Source organism: Leptopilina heterotoma, unplaced genomic scaffold (assembly GCF_015476425.1).
Source record: "Leptopilina heterotoma isolate Lh14 unplaced genomic scaffold, ASM1547642v1 Lhet_27, whole genome shotgun sequence".
NCBI lineage: Eukaryota > Metazoa > Arthropoda > Insecta > Hymenoptera > Figitidae > Leptopilina > Leptopilina heterotoma.
This window is the reverse complement of record NW_025110978.1, coordinates 800050-820551: the sequence shown is the minus strand read 5'-3', so window position 1 is coordinate 820551 and position 20502 is coordinate 800050. Positions and strand designations below refer to the sequence as shown.

The following is a 20502-nucleotide window of genomic DNA, read 5'->3' as shown; positions in this document are numbered from 1 at the left end:
GGTATTCTTTTATGATTTATAATAAAACAATATTTGAAATTAGACAATATAAAAAAATTATGATCAACAAATAAATTTTGTTTATTTTATGTTTTTTTCTATAACAAATTTCGTTTGACTGATCTAAATTATGCAAATTTTTCTCCTTTCTATTTATAAAAAATATGAGAAAATTGTTAATTGTTAAAAAATTATAATTAAGAAATAGGAAAATTACCTATTTTATGCATAATTTATATTTCTTAATAAAAATATTTAATTGAAAATGAAATTGAAACTTTTTAAATTTTTAGAAAATAAAAGAAAAAATTTTACTCAAAAAAATGTTTTGTTACATTTATTTACGAATTTCTTTAATATTGTAAAATTATTCGAAAACATCAATAACTTTTTTTAAATAAACATTTAATCAATATTATTTTTCCATAGAAATTAAGAATTTTAAAAATTTTCAAATTCAAATCTTTTTAAATTCAATAACTGATAAGAATGTTTTATAATAATTAACGATGACCGAGTGATAAAATCATTGTTTTATATTATAAGAATATTATTACAGTAACTTTTTCAAAATTATTTTCATCATTTCAAATCAATTATTATTTTCTACAATTTTTAATTATTTTTTATGAAAATAATTGAATTCCTTAAAAAAAATTTATTATTTATCAAAATAATTGAATTTTTGCAAAGGAATTTATAAAAAATTTGTAAATAATTGAATTCCTGCAAATTTTTTATTATTTCTGAAAATAATTAAATGTTTGCGTATACTATTTTTAGGAATTTGAAATTGATTTAATAATAATTGAACTTTGGGGAAGAATTTTGTTATTTATAAAAATAATTCGGATTTTAACGAGAATTTTTTTAAATTTGAAAGATAATTGAATTTTATGAGAAGAATTTTATCACTTCTGAAAATAATTGAATTTCTGCAATTATTTGTAATTTTTCCAAAATTGGATTTTTTTAGTGTTTTCAACAAAAATTTGAATTACAAATTTTTAAATTCTATTATTTTTAAAATTGCTAATTTTGTTCTAAAAAGTTAGCCCCGTGAAATTTAAAAATTATTGAATCTAAAGAGAATGAAGAACTAAAAGAATAAAAAAAATTCAAAAGAAAGAAATATACTTAAAAAAATGGAAAAAATAAGAATATTATCCAAATGAAGCAAAAAAGGAAATAAATACTTAAGGAGAGAAATAAATTCAAATCAATTATAATTTCTTCCTTATCATTGAACGGAACTTCGACTTTCTCCCTTCCCTCTCTTCTTGACCGTAATACGATAACACCTCGACCGTTGGTAACTAAACAAACCCTGCCTTACCGTTCAACAGTAAATCCTACTTTACCGACTTACACCTCTAATACCCACAAGAGATAAATATTCTCAAGCGCCAAACGAAGGTTTATTTGAATTTGAAAATAAATAAATTGGAACTTTCTGCTTTGTTTTTATTATCCGCTTTATTGAGTTATTAGAAAATGTCCTATACATTAAGTACTGATCAACTGAAGATATACGACAGAGTCGGTGGCACCACCAAAACTAATTCTAAAAAAAAGAAAAGATATTTCTCTCTGTCGATATCCACAATTACTAATAATTCGTATTCAGTCGTTTAACACTTCGCCACAGTGAGATATTGTATTTTGTTAATTGATTAAATTATACCAAAGAAGAAAGAAGAGAATAATAAATGTGACTATTATGCTTTCGGTTATTTTTTCTTGTTACTGCTAATACAAAACAAAATTGCACATTTTTTTTTTTATTATTCTTATTATAAATGTCGTAAATCGAAGAAATTATAAGTATTACTCCTATATTTTAACATTATTTATCGAAGTATGTAAATTTATCATTTAAAAAAAAAATATCGAAGTTACAATCCATAGAGGAAAATAGAAACGACAAGACATTTCCTTCAGAAACTATTTCTGTAATTTTTAGCATTCATTTTTTTTTTATTTTACTCTTTCAATTTTATTTCCTATTTGTTATTTACTTTTCATTTCTGATTTTCATTTCATTTTTATTTCATTGTTTATTTTTTTTTTATTTAATTTTTTTTTATAGTTTTTTGTTCATTTTTTTATTTAGTTTTCATTTCTTATTTTTTGTTTATTTTTTATTTATCATTTTTTATTTTCTAGAAAAATTGCGAAAAATTATATCTAAAACGATTTTTGTCTAATCATTGGAAAGCTGATTTTTTTCTTTTGCACAAACGTCAAAAAAGTCACGTAACAATTATAGTCAATTGCAAATTGAATCTTTAATTCACACATGTCACTTATTTGCTAAATTTGTAATATTATATAACTTAAAAATATATATATTTTTTTTAATAATATATATATTTTCTTCTTCCTCCTCTTGTCTTAAACATTATACAAAGGCTAATACACTGTATTTACAAGTTATTTATTAAACAGAGGGATACTGATACGGTGTAACCCGAAGAATATTAAATTAAATGTGTATATAGTTATACAAAATAATTCTCCCAAAACAATCAGGAAGGGAAATTAATATTTCGCTAAATTATATATGTTAAAAAAAATTAAAATATATAGTTAGATGAGAAATCGTATCCTAATGGCAAAAAAAAAATTATTCCATCTTCTATAGTGTTTATAATAATTGTGAGGCTTTATTACATTTGCACCACAAATTAAATATAATATTTAATATATTAATTAATCTTCGCTGATCGTTCGAGAGATTTTTTTAATTGAGATTGTTTTAATTAAGGCGCATTCTTTCGTTGCATATATACTTCTTATTGTCTATGTTTAATTTTATTGTTCTTTTAAATGCGGTGTCAGGAAAATTTTTTTTAGTAAATTTGAAGTCTTTCACTTTTTTGTTCTTTTTTTAGTTGGAACTTTTACTCGATTTTTCTTAATTTAGTTGACATTTTTTCTTTTTTTTTAGTTGCAATTATTTTTTTAATTAGTTTCAATTTTTAATAATTTTCTTCAATTAGTAACAATTACTTTTTCAATTAATTAAAATTTTTAATATTTTCTTTAGTTACAATTTTTAATATTTTCTGCAGTTACAATTTTTAATTTTTTTCTTTACATGATTACAATTATTTTTTTTTGATTAGTTACAATTATTTTTCTAAATAGTTTTAACTAGTTTTTTAATTAGTTTCAACTATTTCTTCTTCAATTAGTTCCAATTTTTATCTTCATTTAGTTGCAACATTTATTTTTTTCTATATTTGATCAAAACCTTTTTTCTTTATCATTTATTTGCAATTTTTAATTTTCTTTTTCATTTAGTTAGAAATTTTTTAATTTTCTTTATTTAGTTACAAGTTTAAAAAGTTTTTAAGTTTAAAAAATGTAATTTAATTTTCTTTATCTTAGAAATCTCTCTTAAAACTTTAACTCTGAAATGTACTCGTTTAAGAGTTAATTAATTTAATTATTAATTCGAATATAAAATTTAATAAATCAACTATTAAAATTGCATTCCTCTCTGATACTTGAAAATTAATTTACAGTTTCATTTCTCAAACATTTTTTTAGTTTTTCTTATTGTATAAAAATTCTTGTAACAAAATTTTTCCAAATTATTCTTTCAAGGCACTTTTTTCAAAAAATTTATATAATTTTCCAGTAGAAAATTGATTTAATTATTAATTTAGAATTTTTTCCTCATATAAATTGTTAAATACTATTAAAATTTGGATTGTTAATAAATATTTCGTTAATATTTTCAAAATTGTTAATATTTTTCTGAAAATTAATTTTTAGTTTCATTTCGTAAACTTTTATTTTTTCTTTACCTCTAAAAATGTTGTTATCAAAATTATTATTGAAATTATTATCAAAATTATTCCTTGAAGACATTTTTTTTTTAAATGTAGTAGAAAAATTTATTAGAATTTTTTAGTAGAATATTTACATAATTTACCATTTTTTCTCACTGCAAATTCATATTCTAGTTGATATTTTTATTTATTTATTAATAGACAGAATAAAAAAATAATTGAAAAATAATTTCGTTCTGTAAATTGTATTCGAAAAATAGTTTTTACATTTAAAAAAAATTAAATTAAATTTCTTCCACTTCCATCGTTAAATTGAATTTCTTGTTTCCTTTGACGGAAATGTTGATAGAATGTATAAAAAGTGAAATTCGAAAATTTGAAAGATAAACAAATAAACTTCTCAATATTTTTTTTTTTTGAAAACCGCATTTAAAATACACTTTTAGATATTCAGTTCCTACTAAAACTATAATGTTCATGTCACTTGAACAACGCAGAAATATTTGGAGCGTGACCAAGGTGCACACGAGATATGCACCACTACAATCGTTTCTGAACATGCAGAATAGTACTTTTTATTCTAATAAAAAAAAAATAGTTTTCTTATAAATAGAATCTCACAAGATGATGAGAATTCCCGTTAATTAGTATAAAATTCATTTCAAATTGAGATTTACAGTTTCATTGCAAAACGACGGAAAAATAGAATTGAGACAAAATAAACAATCACAAGGAATGTTATTTTACAAACAACAGACTCGAAAATACTCAACTATTTTATAAATAGTTGAGAATAAAAATTATTTTTCTAAACAGTCGAAAATAGTAACTATTTTCTAAATAGTATTTTAACTACTTTCAAATATTTTCAGCCAAATACTATTTAATTCGTAGTAAATTTGAACTCAATTTAATAATTATATTATCAATTTATTAATTTTATTGATGATATTATTTTTATTATGTAATTATATTATCAATTTATTTATTTTCTATTATTCAATTCAAATTAGTTTTGCAACTTAACTGTGTACAATTTTTTCGACCCTACACTTGAAACCACTAACATGAGTTTTGTCATCAAACTCATCGAATACAAAAAAAAACAGGAATAAATATTAATAAAGTTTGACACTAAATTGATTTGAAAAGAAAAGTTTGATATGTGTATTATAAATGTTCTCGAGAAGAGATTCTCGAAATTATTATTCAGTCCGGAGAGTCGATTTTTCGTCGAATGCCCCCACCGATTTTTTTTCTCTTTTTTTTTGCTTATATCCAGATTATCGAGATCCTAGAGTCTTATAATTAAGTATTTTTTTTTATTTTTTCTGTTTTCTTTTTTTTCTCTGCCATTTTGAAAAATATTTCATTTTTCAAGAAAAATGGTAGAAATAAAAAGAATGTTTTTTTTGACTCACGTTTCTTCGACTCTTTCAATATATAATAATAATGAATGCGCGATGAAAAAAAAATCGGCGAGAAGAAAAATGGCAGAAATTTATACCACTATATTGCTAAAGTGTTTTTTTTTTCGTTTCGTTTTTTTTTTGTTTTTTTAATTGATTCTACCCTTATGTGTCATATAACTTAAACTTTCAGTGAGAAATTTGTCACGTGCGACACGTCGCATTCGCGAACACATGGCCATTAGAGTTCCTGCCATTATGCAGAGCAAACCACATCCAAGACCCACCACTGTGCTAATTACACTCGGCCTTAAGCAGACTCTGTCACCTGTTGAATTTCAATTTCATTCAATTATAATTAAATACTAATTATGATTTTCTCTAATAATATACAGCATATATAAATTGATTTTATCTTATTTCCGTTTATAATTTTCGATCTCTATTAATTCCTCTCGGTATAATCAGAAAAATAATTTTAAAGTAATTTAAAAATAATATTTTAAAAAAATGTAACTTTTTATATTAAATAGAATTTTATTTATTTATAAATATATTTTATTATTATATGAATATATTTTATTACTTTATAATTTTTTAAAATATATTTTGTTGGCTGACCTCGGACTCACGCGAATAATATCAATTTATTTAGTAAAGAAATTAATTCCAAGAATTAAAAAAAATTGGAGACGATAAAAATATCGAAAAGGAAATTAAATTGAAAATTCAAATTCGTTTATATCAATTGTCAAACTCTCTAAATTTGATTATAAATAATTATAGAATTACGAATATTGACGAACATTTTGAGATTAAATATGGAGATGCTATTCTTCACTTGAGAACGCCAAGGTCACCACCAGATGTCAGTTTAGTTGGTGCAATCAGATTGCTCGCCACCTGGTGGCGATCTTGGCGTTCTCAAGTGGAGAAATCACATCTTTTAAATTTATTCCTCAAAAAAATTTTTTATAATAATAGTTATAATTAATAACAATTAATAATAATTCTAGGAAAATTCAAAAAGTATATTTATATTGTTTTCAGTATTGTTGTTTCGATAAATTTTTATTTCGAGATCATTTGTTTTTTAAACAATACTATGAAAATAAAAAAATAGAAATAAATTGAATAAAATAAATATTAAAATAATAAATGAAATAAGATAAATAATAAAATAATAAATGAAAAAAAAATTAAAAATAAAAATAAAAATGCATAATTGTTTTACCAGAACGAACGGTGGACGTCGAATTTTGGAAGAATTCAGTGTCAACTTCTCCTTCTTGTAAAACACGAAGAGACTGGAAGAGATTCACGTTTTCTGATAAGCTCGTTGCTGGTGTCGATGGACCACCAATCAGATCTGTCAGCGATCTTTTAGCAACATTCTTTGCGTTTCTCCAATGACACGGTTGGCTCTAAAAAAACATTCAATTATTGAATTATTATATTTACTTCAATGCCAGTTACTCAACATTAATAAAAAATTAAATAATTATTATTATCATTTACAATAATAATTTATACTAATAATTAAGTACAATTAATAATAATTATTATTTTGCAACAATAATTAATATTATTAATTGAATATAAAATATAATTAATGAACGAAATGATTGATTCAATTATTTATGATCAATCAATTACTATAATTACTATTTATATTTATAATAAAATTATTATTAACAAAATGAAAAGAATAAATAAAAAAATAATAATTTCAAAATAAATATAATTAAAATGCAAAAAACAAATTTTTCACATATTTATTTATATATTTCATTTAAAAATTGAAAATTTATTCCTAATTGAGGCTCCGGATCTTAAAAGGGCACTTTCACCATGTAAAGTCTATGCGGAAAGTGCCCTTTTAAGATCCGGAGCCTCAATTTCTATATGCTACTTTCTTGTACGAGTGTTGAAAAATTTCATAAATTTGTTGAAATTACTAAATAAAAAAATTGTTCTAAACATTATGAACATTTATTAATTAAAAAATTATTTGTTTGTTGGTAAACGAATTATTTACACCATATAGCAGTAAAGGGATATATTTGTTAATATAAAATTATGGTTGGTTTATTCATCGCACACTTCGTGTATTTATTTACAGAAGCAAAGAAAAAAAAATAAAAGAGCAAGTGTGTAATTAATCGTCGGTATTCATGTAAAAATAACACGAAAGTGAAGAATAGAGCACTTCCGTTTGCACCCATTTGACATTAGGGCCAATAAGGGCCTGCCTGATGACACCTGTGTAGAATGTCTCATTTACCTATTAATTTCAAAAATAAACTTCCGCCCGGTAAAAAGGAAATGATTTTATAAAACGGAAAACGAAAATCCCCCCTCGAATTTCTATATCAAAATACGTAATCTAACCCTGACCCTAATTAGAATTCCATTTACAAATATGATGATACTTTCAAAACGATAATATCATAATCAACACACTTTTGCTAAAAGGCTGAGATATAATTCCGATTTATTTTTATAACTTCCGATTTTATGAATAAAAATTGAATACAAATTGTGTGTATTTTAATTTTTTTAATTCTATATATAAAAATTTTTTATTAATTTTTTTTTGTTTTATATTTTAAATATTCTGTCTGAGTTTAAATTAGTAAAAATACTTACGAACTTGAATTAGTGACTGACTTTTTGCTTTTGAATTAGTAAATTTTACTAATAAATTACTAGAAGTTTCTATTTATTAGTAAAATTTAGAAATTCAAATTTAGAGAGCTTTATATAAATCTATATCACATACCTACATTTTTAATATTTAATATAATATTGATAATATATATACAAATTGTGATGGTGAACTTCTAAAAAATTTTTTTTCTAATGAAGGTCAATTTCTAATATTTTTTTCTAACAATACTCAATTTTTATTATAATAATAATTGTAATTTAATCAAATGAATTAATTGAAATTATAGAATTTGAATTATAGAATTATAAAATTATAAAATTATAGAAGTAGTTATTCATTATTCACAAGCAACTTCGGAGAAATACGAGAAACAACTGTCTAAACAGTTTGTTTTTGTAGAAAACTGTTAGAATTTCACAAATAAATTTTAGAAATCAAACTTGTTAGAAATAATGAAATAAATTTTAGAAATCCAAACTTGTTAAAAATAATGAAATAAATTTTAGTAATCAAAGCTTATCAGAAATTGTAAAATAAATTTTAGAAATCAAAACTTGTTAGCAAATTTTTTTAGAAATCAGAATTTGTTAGAAAAACACTTTTTAGAAACAGTGACCACCTACCAAATTATATGTTTATATAAAAATATAATATATACACATTATTTTTTAGTAGCAATGAACTCAAGTGTAATAAATTATATTTTTCTTGTAAATATTAATATTATTGCAAGTAACAATAGAAAATATTAATTTCATATGTAAAATCCCCATAAGGTGAGAAAATATAATAAATTATAAATAAATAAATAAATACGTATATTTACTTTTTTAGTAGCAATGAACTTAAGTGGATGAAGGAAATGTGTGTGTGTGTGTGTGTGTTTAAAAAAATCCAAGTGTCTCCAACAGTTTTTCTTTGGAATGAATGTTACGCAGAGGGAACTCTCGTCGAAGCATAAAACTTAACTCACCGGACATCGTCCGTGGCACATCCGCACATCACATTCAATGTAGAGGGCCGGAGAACCCGTGAACCTGAAGGTTTTCATATAGGCAAAAACTTGTGTCTCAAAAAGTCCACTCTCCGACCAGGAACCACGAAACCTGCTTATTAACTTGTCATCAACTGGACATCCGTATTGATCGATCAATTGAATTCTCTTGTTGCCGCCGTTGTGCGCGAAACAATCGTTGACAACAATGTCAAAACCATCTGCTGGCAAAGAAAATTATATAAATTATATTATAAATTATAATAAACTACATTTCTCTTTTTTTCCTCTTTTTCTTTTGATTCCTAACTTTTCCTTTCCTTTATTTTCTCATTTCTTTCATTTTTTCTATTAGTTTATTTTTCCTCTACTTTTGAAAAAAAGAAAGTTTACAAATTCCACTTGTAAATAAATTTAAATCATTATAGCTTAAGGAAAAAGTATTTAATAGAGAATAAAGTGAAAAAAGGAAATAATAATAAATAATAAAAAATGAAGAGAAAAGAGATAGAAAGAAATATAATTTTTGAAACTTTTTCTCCCTTCGTCTTCTTAAATTCGATAGAAATTTAAGTAAAAAAAAATTAAAAACAATTCTTTGGTTGAATAAAAAGCGAGTTAACAATTCTCAAATATTATTAAAAGTACAGCAATAATGCTCGTAAATCCACGTAATAACACCGTAAGTGTCAGAAATAAGAATAAAAGAGAATCGGTAGAGGGGCACTTAAATGGCGATGGTTTTCTTTTCTAAAATATACATTCTTTCGACTAAAGAAGTCGAACAAGAAGAGGCATCAAGCGAACGTTGGAATGTCCATAAGATCCTCTTCGAGGAAAACAAATTGTTCTATACTCCATAGGCATAAAAGACAACAATAGAATAAGAAATTAGATTTTCTTTCTCAAAAATCATCAATATTCTTCATCTATTTCTTTGAAAAGCAAAAATGAAAAAAAAATTTCCTTTCATCTTTTTTGCAATATGTAAGATACGAAAAAAAAATTATTCTCTCAAAAAGATAATATTTTAAAGCTGTTTTTATTTAAAAACATTATTTTTTAAAATTATTGAATTCTTTTGGAAAATTTTATGAAAATAGTAGATATTGAAAATTATTGAATTGAGAAACATTTTTAAAAATAATTTAAATTTTGATACGAATTTTATTAAAATTTTTGAAAATAATTGAATTTTGGAGAAGAATTTTATTATTTATAAAGATAATTGTAATTTTGACTAGAATTTTTACAAATTTTTGAACTGTGGTAACCTTGAGAAAAAAGGGGAAACAAAAAAAGGAAAAATAGAAAAAGGGAAATTATAAAGAAAGGGTAAAATAAAACCGAGAAGAAAATTAAAACAGCAAAAAAGGATTAAGAGAATAAATGAAGAAGAGGAAAAGAGAAAAAAAAGAAAGTAAAATAGAAGAAAAATGGAAAAAAGGAAAATAAAAAGGGGGGAAATAGAAGAAAAGGGAAAATAGACTTTTCTCTGATTTCCAGACAAAATTTTGACTTTTTCCCTGACCCTGAAGAATATTTTAATTCACTCCAAAAATTATTAGAAACTCAAAAAAATGTTCTATTACATTTATTTACGAATTTCTTTAATTGTAAAATTATTCGAAATATTATTTTTCTATAGAAATTAAGATTTTCAAATTCAAACCTTTTGAAATTAAATAACTTATGAGAATGTTTTATAATAAATTTAATATGAGAAAATAATTCAATTCTTACTACAAATTTTATTAAAAATTTGTTTAAAGAATTGAAATCCTATGAAAAAATTTATTTGTGAAAATAATTGAATTCTGGAGAAAAATATTATTATTTATGAAAATATTAATTAATTTCTTGTTATTTTATTCATATTTTTTTAAATAATTGAATTTCTCAGAATTTTTTAAAACTTTTTGAAAATAATTAAATTCCATCGAGAAATTTCATTAAAAAATTTAAAATAATTGAAATCTGACGACGAATTAAAAAAAATTTTTTTAAACAATTGAATTCCTTTGAAAATGTTCATTTTTGAAAAGAATTGAATTCTTGGGAAAAATTGTACTAAAATTTCCTAAATAATTGATTTACTTTGAAGAATTTTATTTTTTACGAAAATAATTGAATTATTTCGAAGATTTTTACAAATTTTTTTGACAATAGTTGTATTCTTATGAAGAATGTTATATTTTACAAAAATAATTGTATTCTATGATCAATTTTATTATAATTTTTCAAATTTATATACAGCATTTTATCAAAATTTTTTTAAATAATTGAATTCTCGAGAAAATTTTTATTATTTTTTTGAAAATAATTGATTTCTTGCGAAGAACTTTATTTTAATTTTTTAAAATAATTGAATTCTTAAGAAGAATTGTATTAAAAATAATTGAATTGTATAGGAAAATATTATCAAAATTGCAATTTTATTAACTAAATTTTGTAAAGAATTTTGTCAACATTTTTTTAAATAATAGAATTTTTAAAAGAATTTTATTTAAATTTTTCGAAATAATTGATTTTCTTAGAACTATTTTTTATCAATTCTCTGAATACATTTGAATTCTTTTGAGAAACTTCTTGAAAAAATTTAAAACAATTGAATTGGTTCAAAGACATTTTTGAAAAATCGGTAAGTAATTGAATTCCTGTGAAACTTTTATTAAAATTTTGTTTAAATAATTGAATTCTTTTGGAAAATTATATTTAAATATTAGATATTAAAAATAATTAAAATCAGGAAAATTTTTGAAAATAATTGAAATTTTAATAAAAGTTTTATTAAATTTTTTGAAAATAATTGAATTTTGGAGAAGAATTTTATTATTTATAAAGATAATTGAAATTTTGATGAGAATTTTTAAAAATTTTTTACTTGTGGTACTTGAGAAAAAAAGGGAAACAAAAAAAAAAGAAAAATAGAAAAAGGGAAATTATAAGAAAGGGTAAATATAAAAACAAGAGAAAATAGAAAAAATTGAAATTAGAAAAAGGAAAAATAAAGAAAGGAAAGATAGAAAAAGGGAAATTTTAAAGAAGGGAAAAATGAAAACAGCAGAAAAGAAATAATGATTCAGAGAATAAATGATGAAAAGGAAAAGAGAAGAAGAAAGAAAGTAAAAAAGAAGAAAATAGAAAAGGAAGAAAATATAAAAAAAAAGAAATATAAAAACAAGATGAAAAAGAAAAAAGTGAAATAGAAAAGAAGGAAAATTAAGAAAAAGGAAAAATAGAAAAGAGGAAAATATAAAAAAAGAGAAAAAGTAAAGAAGTCCTTTATGAAACCGTGTATAAAAATAAATAAAAGTAAAACAGAAAATAGAAAAAGCGAAATCAGAAAGAAAGGGAAAAATAAAAACGAAAAAAAGTAAGAAAAAAACAAGAAAAAAGTAGAGAAACATATGAAGATCTAAACATACCGTATTTGCTACGCATATAGATGATGAGAGTTAATGGATCTCCAACTCTAACTGGTCCAGCAACTCGCGTACCTGTTACTCCATATCCATATCTAATTTCCATGTAGCATTCAGGCGGCTGAAGAGTAAAGACTACAGGATTTCCCGTGGCAACTCTACGATAAAAAGAGAAGATCATTATATATTTTCTTCTATATAAAATGATTATCTCGTCTGGACAATTTAGTTTTAAATTCACTTAAAGCAATGCTCGCTATAAGGAAGAGATTTACCCCGCCATGCACCCAATAGTATATAAATCATAAAATAATGATCAAGTTCCTGCGTAGGGAAATTTTTTGGCACGACACAAAACATACGGGGCGTCAACTAAATATTTGTTACAAAAAAAAAACACGATTCCAGTTTAAAACAACAAAAAAATCCATCATGAATCATCATATATATATATATAGTAAAATTGCCTCATTAGTCGCCAGCACGTCATAAATTGAAAAAAGCAAAAATAAGAAAAAAAAACTATTTCACTATTTGGCCTATGATGAGAATAATGAGTGTAATGATTTCCCCCTTTCGCGCTGCTACTGGTCATGAAATCATTTAGCTACCGATGCTCATCATCATATATGTACATATATATATGGGAGAGTATGCACGCGAGTCTATATAATCACAGGCTGTGTACATTCGTCGAACTTCGTTATGCACGAAAGTCCATCGTAAGTGATGCTTACGACTTCTATATGGCTTTTGCTTTTTAAAGTGCTGCTGAGATGTAATAACAGGCCCCTTAACGATTTACTAAATGCCCACCCAGCTTTCATCTTCTAATTATAAAACAAATTCCAGGATTATTCCTGATTGTGACACTAAAATTATGGCTAATTTTTTATTTTTATAAATTTTTTTATGAATTTTGGTGATTTTATTGTTAGTAGTAGGAATTTTTGGTTCTGTTATTTTTATTAGAGAAAAGTAACTAATTAGATGATTTAACAATTTGTACACTGAAAAAAAAATTTTTTTAAACCAAAAATATGTAGCTAACACACAATTTTCTTGAAAGTTTCAAATTGATACCAAAGAGGATCAAAATCGATGCCAAAAATTTGGATCAATTTTTGGTTTGATCCACATTTTTTGTGTCAAATCATTGCAATTTGATATTTTTGAAAGTTAACAATACAAAAAATAAATGATTGAAGTTTTGAATTAAACATATTTTTTAATCGAATTAAACGTAATTTTTATTGAATCCAACTTATTAGGTATTGAATCAAAATTATTATGTTTAATTCAAAAATAATTTTTGGTTGAATGTATAACTAAGATAATTATGTTTGATTCAAATTTACTGTTTTCGCAGTGTAGTAATTCAGAAATTTAGCAATTTATAATGTAATTTTGTAATTTTGTAATTTGGTAATTTAGTAATTCAAGTAATTAAAAAATCAGTAGTCTGGTCGCGACTAATACTAGTAGACAAAATTTAAGAAAACTAATCTACTTGTCCGACTAAAAATATCTTTTACTGCAGTATTTTTTATTATTTTTCGCTGTCTTAGAGTGATTTGAACCATTGTCTGACTAACAACTAACTTTTACTACTGACATAAAAATAAACGGAATTCGAAATTATTAAATATTTTTATTAATGAAATTAAGTTCAGGTATACGTAAAATTTGAAGGAAACTGTAGGTACTTTTATATTTGTCTGACTAAAAATGTCTTTCACTACTTATATCAAAATTAATTAATAAATAAAATTCAGTTCAACTGTAATTTTAAAATATAAAAAAACTGTTGCCTAACTGCATTATTGTCTGACTAAAAACTAACTTTTACTACTTATACAAAAAAACCTGAATTAAAAATTCTTACTCCCTTAATTTGAATCAGTTAAAAATCATGGTTTTCATTGACAATCAGTGACTCACTTTTTGCTTCTGAATCAGTTAAAATTAATTGATTTTCAGTAAAAAATAACTGAAAAATTATTTAAACTTGACTAGTTGAATCAGTTAAAAAAATTGTACTGAAACATCAGTTATTATATATAATAATCGTCGTGATTCCAGATTTCCGGATCTCTGTCCACACTTGAAGTTAGTTATGGTTATTCTTTTGTTTTTTATACGTTTGTTTTGAAAATTAATTTTTGTGGGTTAAGTATTAGCATTTTTTATATTTTTAAATGTCAAATTTTTCAATGTTTATGTTATTATTGTACAGTGCTGCCAGATTGGAAGAAATATAGTAAAAACTTGAAGTTTGTTTGAAAATGTTGTGAAGGCTGTGTATATATCAAGTAATTATGAAAATATTTATAAACATTTAAATAATATAAATAAACCATTTTTTAAAGATAAATTATAATTTTTGTTCTTTACGTTTTTATGATTATAATAATAAATGTAATAATTATTAATTACTAAAGTAATTGTTACTGTTCCATTTATTATTTTGCAAATCAAAAAATATGTTATATTTTCAAATATAAACATTAATTTTTTAATTTCAGATTAACTACATAATTAACTATTCTTGTTTATTATTTTCAAAAATGTTAATAACAGTTTTCGAAAGAATTTAATTATTTAAAAAAAATTTTTTATAAAAATCAAATGACTAATTATTTCCAAATTTTTCAATAAAAACTTTGCAAGATTTTAGTCATTTTCAGTGCATTAATTTTTAAAATTAAAAACATTGAAAACTTTTACTTTCAAATTGCGAACAGATTCAAACACAGCAATATTAATTTATTTCTTTATAATTCTTTGTAAAATTTAATTTCATTTATCATATTCTAGAAAAAATTATAACCAAAATCTGAAGAAAGTTTTTTGACTAATTTAAAGATTTCTGAAGATAAATAAGAAAATTCTGAAGATTTGTCGTTTCAATCATCTGGCAGTACTGTTATAGTGTTTGATTCCATTTTTAGCTTTACAACTATCATTTACTCTAAAGGTAAATACTTTTCTATAATTTAATATTAACATTATTTCAATATATTGAAAAAAGTTATTTGATATAATTTACATTCAATTGAATTTTATTTTTATAAATTTCTTAATGCAGAATATTTAGTTTTTTAACTTTTTAATAAATTTTTAACTTGCAAAACTCTAAATAATGTAATTGTTAAAAATATAATATTTATTTTTCATAATTTAAAATTATTAATTATTGTCATAATAATTTAAAATAATTACTATATTATTAAAGACTACAACATAAATTTAAATTATCAAAGTATATTTTATAAAATAGTAATTTAATACAAGTTTTATATTTATATTTTTTATTACATAAAAATATTGTCTAATGTCATGTTTATTTTATGAACTTTTAACGTGTCTTAATTTTCATATGTTTTTAATTAATACGTGATTTATAGAATATTCAACAAATCAATGAAAATATATTGTCAATTTTTTCAATTAAAAATATATTACATCAAATATCTATTCCCAATATTTAAATAATGTTAACATTAAATTATGGACACATACCTGCCGAGTAAATAATAATTATAAAGTTAAAAATTCAATTAAACAACCAATATATAGAATTAAAATGTAGGGGCTATCATACGCCTAAAATTTATCTGAAATTTTTTTTTCTTTGTTTCTAAAAACGAATTTAGAATATTTTTTATGCTTCATTATAATATTATATTACATCTTGTAATTAAATAATTAATGCAAGTTATAGTTTGTATTTATACTATAGATATTTTGTTTTCCAAAGAAATTAGAATTAAAAGTTGTTAACTTTATTATTTTTCAATTAATTTAATTTTTTGCAGTTATGGTAGTTTCAAAAGATACGGAATTTTTTGTTTAAAAAGCTAAATGAATAATTATTTTTTTAATTTTTGGAATAATTAAAATTTTCGTAATCAAAATTATTTTGAAAATAAAAGTATAAAATATGTAACAATTTTTGCGAGATTCAATTTTCTTCGTACAACATGAAAGTTTAACAGCAGTAATAGTATTTTAACAAAATTTATAGGATTCACTTAAAATTCGTTTCTAATACGTTAAATATGACATTAAAATTTAGAAATTCAAAATAGAACTTCCATTTGTCTGACTTTCTTCTAATTTATCGGACTCAGTGATTTCTGGGGTGAATTTGGTAAAGTTCTAAAATGATTAATTTCTATGTTGAATTCGTTATTTTGAATTTAGAAAATCTGACGTTAATTTAATTATTTTTTCGTTATGCACGACAAAAAACATTTACCTGGATAAACTACAGATTTCACTTTATTAGCGAAATTTTTCAGTGCTTCAATTAATACTTTAAAAAGTACATTTAAATTAAAATGGCTTTATATTGTTTAAAATAAGCAATGTAAAAGATAAAATTTGCTCAAAAAATAATTTTTCACCTCCTGCTGGTTACCGGCTGTGGCTATTTTTTTATTAATTGTGAATTAAATTAATTTTTATGACCCAGATACTAATTGGAATTGTTCTAGCATGGTGGCCACTAAAAACAGTCAAAAAATTTCCCTGACTTTTTCCCGACTTTCCCTGACCAATATTCTGGGTGTTTTTAACTTGGTTTCTAATGAACAATAATTTAAATAAGAAATATATCTCTCAAATTATTATTAATAACTACTATTCATTTCAAACAGTTGAGAAGGATGTTTTAAGGATTTTTGAATCAATTTGTAGAAGTAGATAAAATTCTTTATTTTTAAAATTAAATCTTTAATCTTAAAGTAGCTGAGACTGCGGCTAAAACTTAAATTTTGAAATATTTTTTTTAGTCAATAAATCCGTTTAGATGCAAAAATATATAAATAGATCAATCTTGTATAGGCCAATTGTCCTCACCAACATTTCATAAAAAAGCTTCTAATATTTTAGCGTAAAATAAATGTTTTGCTCTTTTTTCAAAACTTTGATTTTGTAACATTTAACAATTATAAATTTAATAAACTAAAATTTATTTATAAATAAAAAACAAAATTATGGGTTTAATTGTCGTGGGCGATTTCGTTTTTCGGCCGTGTACTTGCCTAATGACATAAATACACTGAAAAAAATTATTTGATTCAATTAATTCGAATTATTTGCAAAAATTTTATTTGGATTTAATAAATATTTATTTGCTTCAAATAACTTGAATTATTTGAATCACATTTGTTTAACTCAAATAAATCTTAATTGGATCAATTAAATAATTAATTGATTCTAATAAACGAATTTATTTAATGCAAATAATTAGTTATTTGAAACAATTTATTTATTTATTTCACTCAATTAATTGGATATTTGATATAAATAAAAATTATTTGATATTTATATCTAACTATTTCCGTTAGAAAGATAATGCAATTTGACTGTTTTGGCTGTTTAATATTTAGCCCTAGTCTCCCTTATATAAATTTTTTTTTCTTTTTATAATCTTTACAATTTCCCTGACTAATTAAAAAATTCCCTGACTTTTCCCTGACCTATTTATTTTTCCCTGACTTTTCCCTGACCAGTGGCCACCATGTCTAGCCATAGTTCAGGTCCAGTAATGTAAATTCTATTTAAATTGAGACCATTAAGTGAAAGTATTTGAATTTAAAAAAAATTAGAAGTTCGAAGTTCTTAAATCTTTTTTGTAAACTTTAAAGTTTCAAAATAATATAAAATGAAAATTTAATTCTCTATAATTGTTAACTTTTTCCACTTTTAATTATTTCAAACTTTTTGTTAGGTAATAATAATTATTTCTTTAAACATTTTTTAAAATAAAATGGAGTTTAAATTGTTTAAAATAAGCAGTTTGACACAACATTCCCGCGCGCTTGCGCGCGGATAGTTTAGCTAGTTTTTAACTAATTGTCAATAGAAATATTACTATTTGAATTCGTGAATTAGTGACTGGCTTTTTTGCTTCTAAATGAGTTATTTTTAACTGATTCAAATTTAAAGAGTAAATTTTTACTGCAAGAGTTGAGATTACATAAAATTTTTGAAAACTTCTTTTCAGACAGTTGGGAGTACTATCAATTAGATACAGTTTAGATTTGTAAAATTTGAAGTGTAAAATTAATTAATATTTATTAATTATAAATAACAATAAATAATTAAATTAATTAAATTAAGATTTGTTATTGTTATTTCTCGCAGTTAAAATTTCGATAAAATTAAGATTTGTAAAATAAAAATAAAATACAATCTGTTTGTTCTTTTACTACTGCTATCAAAATTAATTGTATAAATAATTTAATTGATAGATATGAACTGTAATTATAAGACTTGAAGCAGTTTTTGATTCAAACATATTTTTTTCCCAGTGTAGTAATTAAAAAATCTATTAATTTATAAAGTAATTTTCTGATTTGGTGATTTAGTAATTCAAGAATCAGTAGTAAATGTCACATTTAGACAGACGTTTTAAAATTAAAAATTAATTAAAATAATTATTAATTAATTAATTAATTAATTTAAAAGAAGTAGTCATATAAATAAAAAAATTTGAGAATCAGTAGTAAAATCATTTATAGACAGACGTTCAAAATTTTAAAGTACAGTACCAAAATTTAGATGAAGTAGTCATATTCAGTTTTAGTCAGACTAAGAGATTTAAAATTTATTTATACTTTCTTAGTCAGTAGTCTTCCTTTTCTTATTATAAAACAAATTCTAATAATATTACTAATTGTCACTCTAAGACGATAATTAATTTCAGTTTTATTAATTTTTGTATTTTATTATTTTTACCAGGCAAAAGTAAACAATTAACAATTAAGTGATTTAGCAATTAAATACTTTAGAATTTTTGAAATTTAGCAATTTAATAATTTAGTAATTTAGTACTTCAGTAGTTCAGAACTTCAGTAATTTAATAGTTTAGTAATTTAGTAATTTAAAAATCAGTAGTAAAAGTCAGTTTTAGGCAGACGTTTTGAAATTTAAATTACAGTGAATTCAGAAAAAGTAGCATTATACAGTTTTATCAGATCAAGGGATTTTATTTATATAGTTAGTATCAAATGCCTTCCCAGTTTTCTTCTTGTAATTATAAAAAAAATTCCAGGTTTCTGTTTGTGACACAGAAATAATAATTAATTTCAGTTTTTGATAGACTCTTGAAACTTATTAATTTTATTAGACAGAAATAAATTATTACATTATTTAGCAATTGAATACTTTACTACTTTGGACTTTTAGCAATTTATTCAATTTAGTACTTTAGCAGTTTAGTTATTTAGTAATTTATTAATTTAGTTATTTAAATTATTAAATTACTATTTAATAATTTAGTAATTTAATAAATTAATAATTTAGTAAATTATTATTAAGTAACTTAGTAATTTAGTAATTTAATAATTTAGCAATTTATTAATTAAGTAATTTATTAATTTAGTGAATAAGTAATTTAAGAAATTAAGAATCAGTAGTAAAAGACAGATTTAGAAAGACGTTTCAAAATATTAAATTCTAAAGCAAATTTAGAAACAGTAGTAATGTACAGTTTTAGTCAGACCAAGCGTTAAAAAATTTTTAAAAGCGTTTAAAAGCCATTCACTTTTTTAGTGAGTAGTAAAAGTAATTTTAACGCGAAGAAAGTAAAGTATATACCTATTCTTGTAATTTTACTACGAACTGCAAAAAGTTTTATTGGTTTCAGTAGTTTCAAAATGAAAAAAAGGGAAAAAGTAATAAATGGAAAAACAAAATTAAAAAGGGAAAATATCAAATCGAATAATTAATAGTAAAAAATGAAAAAGGGGTAATAAAAATTGAAAAAGGGGTAAAAAATATTGAAAAAGGGATAATAAAAAATTGAAAAAGGGGTAATAAAAAATTAAAACAGAGGTAATAAAAAATTGAAAAAGAGGTAATAAAAATTTGAAAAAAAGGTAATAAAAAATTGAAAAAGGAAAAATAAAAATTTTAAAACGGGAAAATAAGAAATAAAAGAGAAAAATATAAATTTTCAACTCACTCGACATCGAGAAATGGAAACGTGACAGTTTTCCAGAAGTCGTAGCCGTATTCGCAGGTGACCTTGAAATGTTCATCGAACTCCTCTTCAATGAGTGGATTGTATTGTACAGTTACGGTATTCCACATTAAATTTTTCTGAAAATTACACGTATTATTAATTAAAGTCACGAACAGCTTTTTATCAAGTTAATTTCACGCGTGTTGTTGCACCTACTGACTTAATATT

General features: G+C 22.6%; 1 protein-coding gene across 4 annotated transcripts in view; it reads right to left on the bottom strand.

The window, feature by feature from the left end:
- Positions 1-5312: 5312 nt before the first annotated feature.
- Positions 5313-20502, bottom strand: part of LOC122503789 — a 338227-nt gene continuing 323037 nt past the window's right edge. For 3 of the 4 annotated variants that reach the window (XM_043614481.1, XM_043614482.1, XM_043614479.1), the window contains 5 exons: positions 20275-20411; positions 12303-12457; positions 8854-9098; positions 6444-6633; positions 5313-5537 (listed from right to left, as the gene is read on the bottom strand). In XM_043614481.1, coding sequence (XP_043470416.1) covers positions 5359-5537; positions 6444-6633; positions 8854-9098; positions 12303-12457; positions 20275-20411 — 906 coding nt within the window. In that variant the 3' untranslated portion in view covers positions 5313-5358. The remainder of the gene's footprint in view (positions 5538-6443; positions 6634-8853; positions 9099-12302; positions 12458-20274; positions 20412-20502) is intronic. The other variant, XM_043614480.1, reaches the window with a different exon arrangement.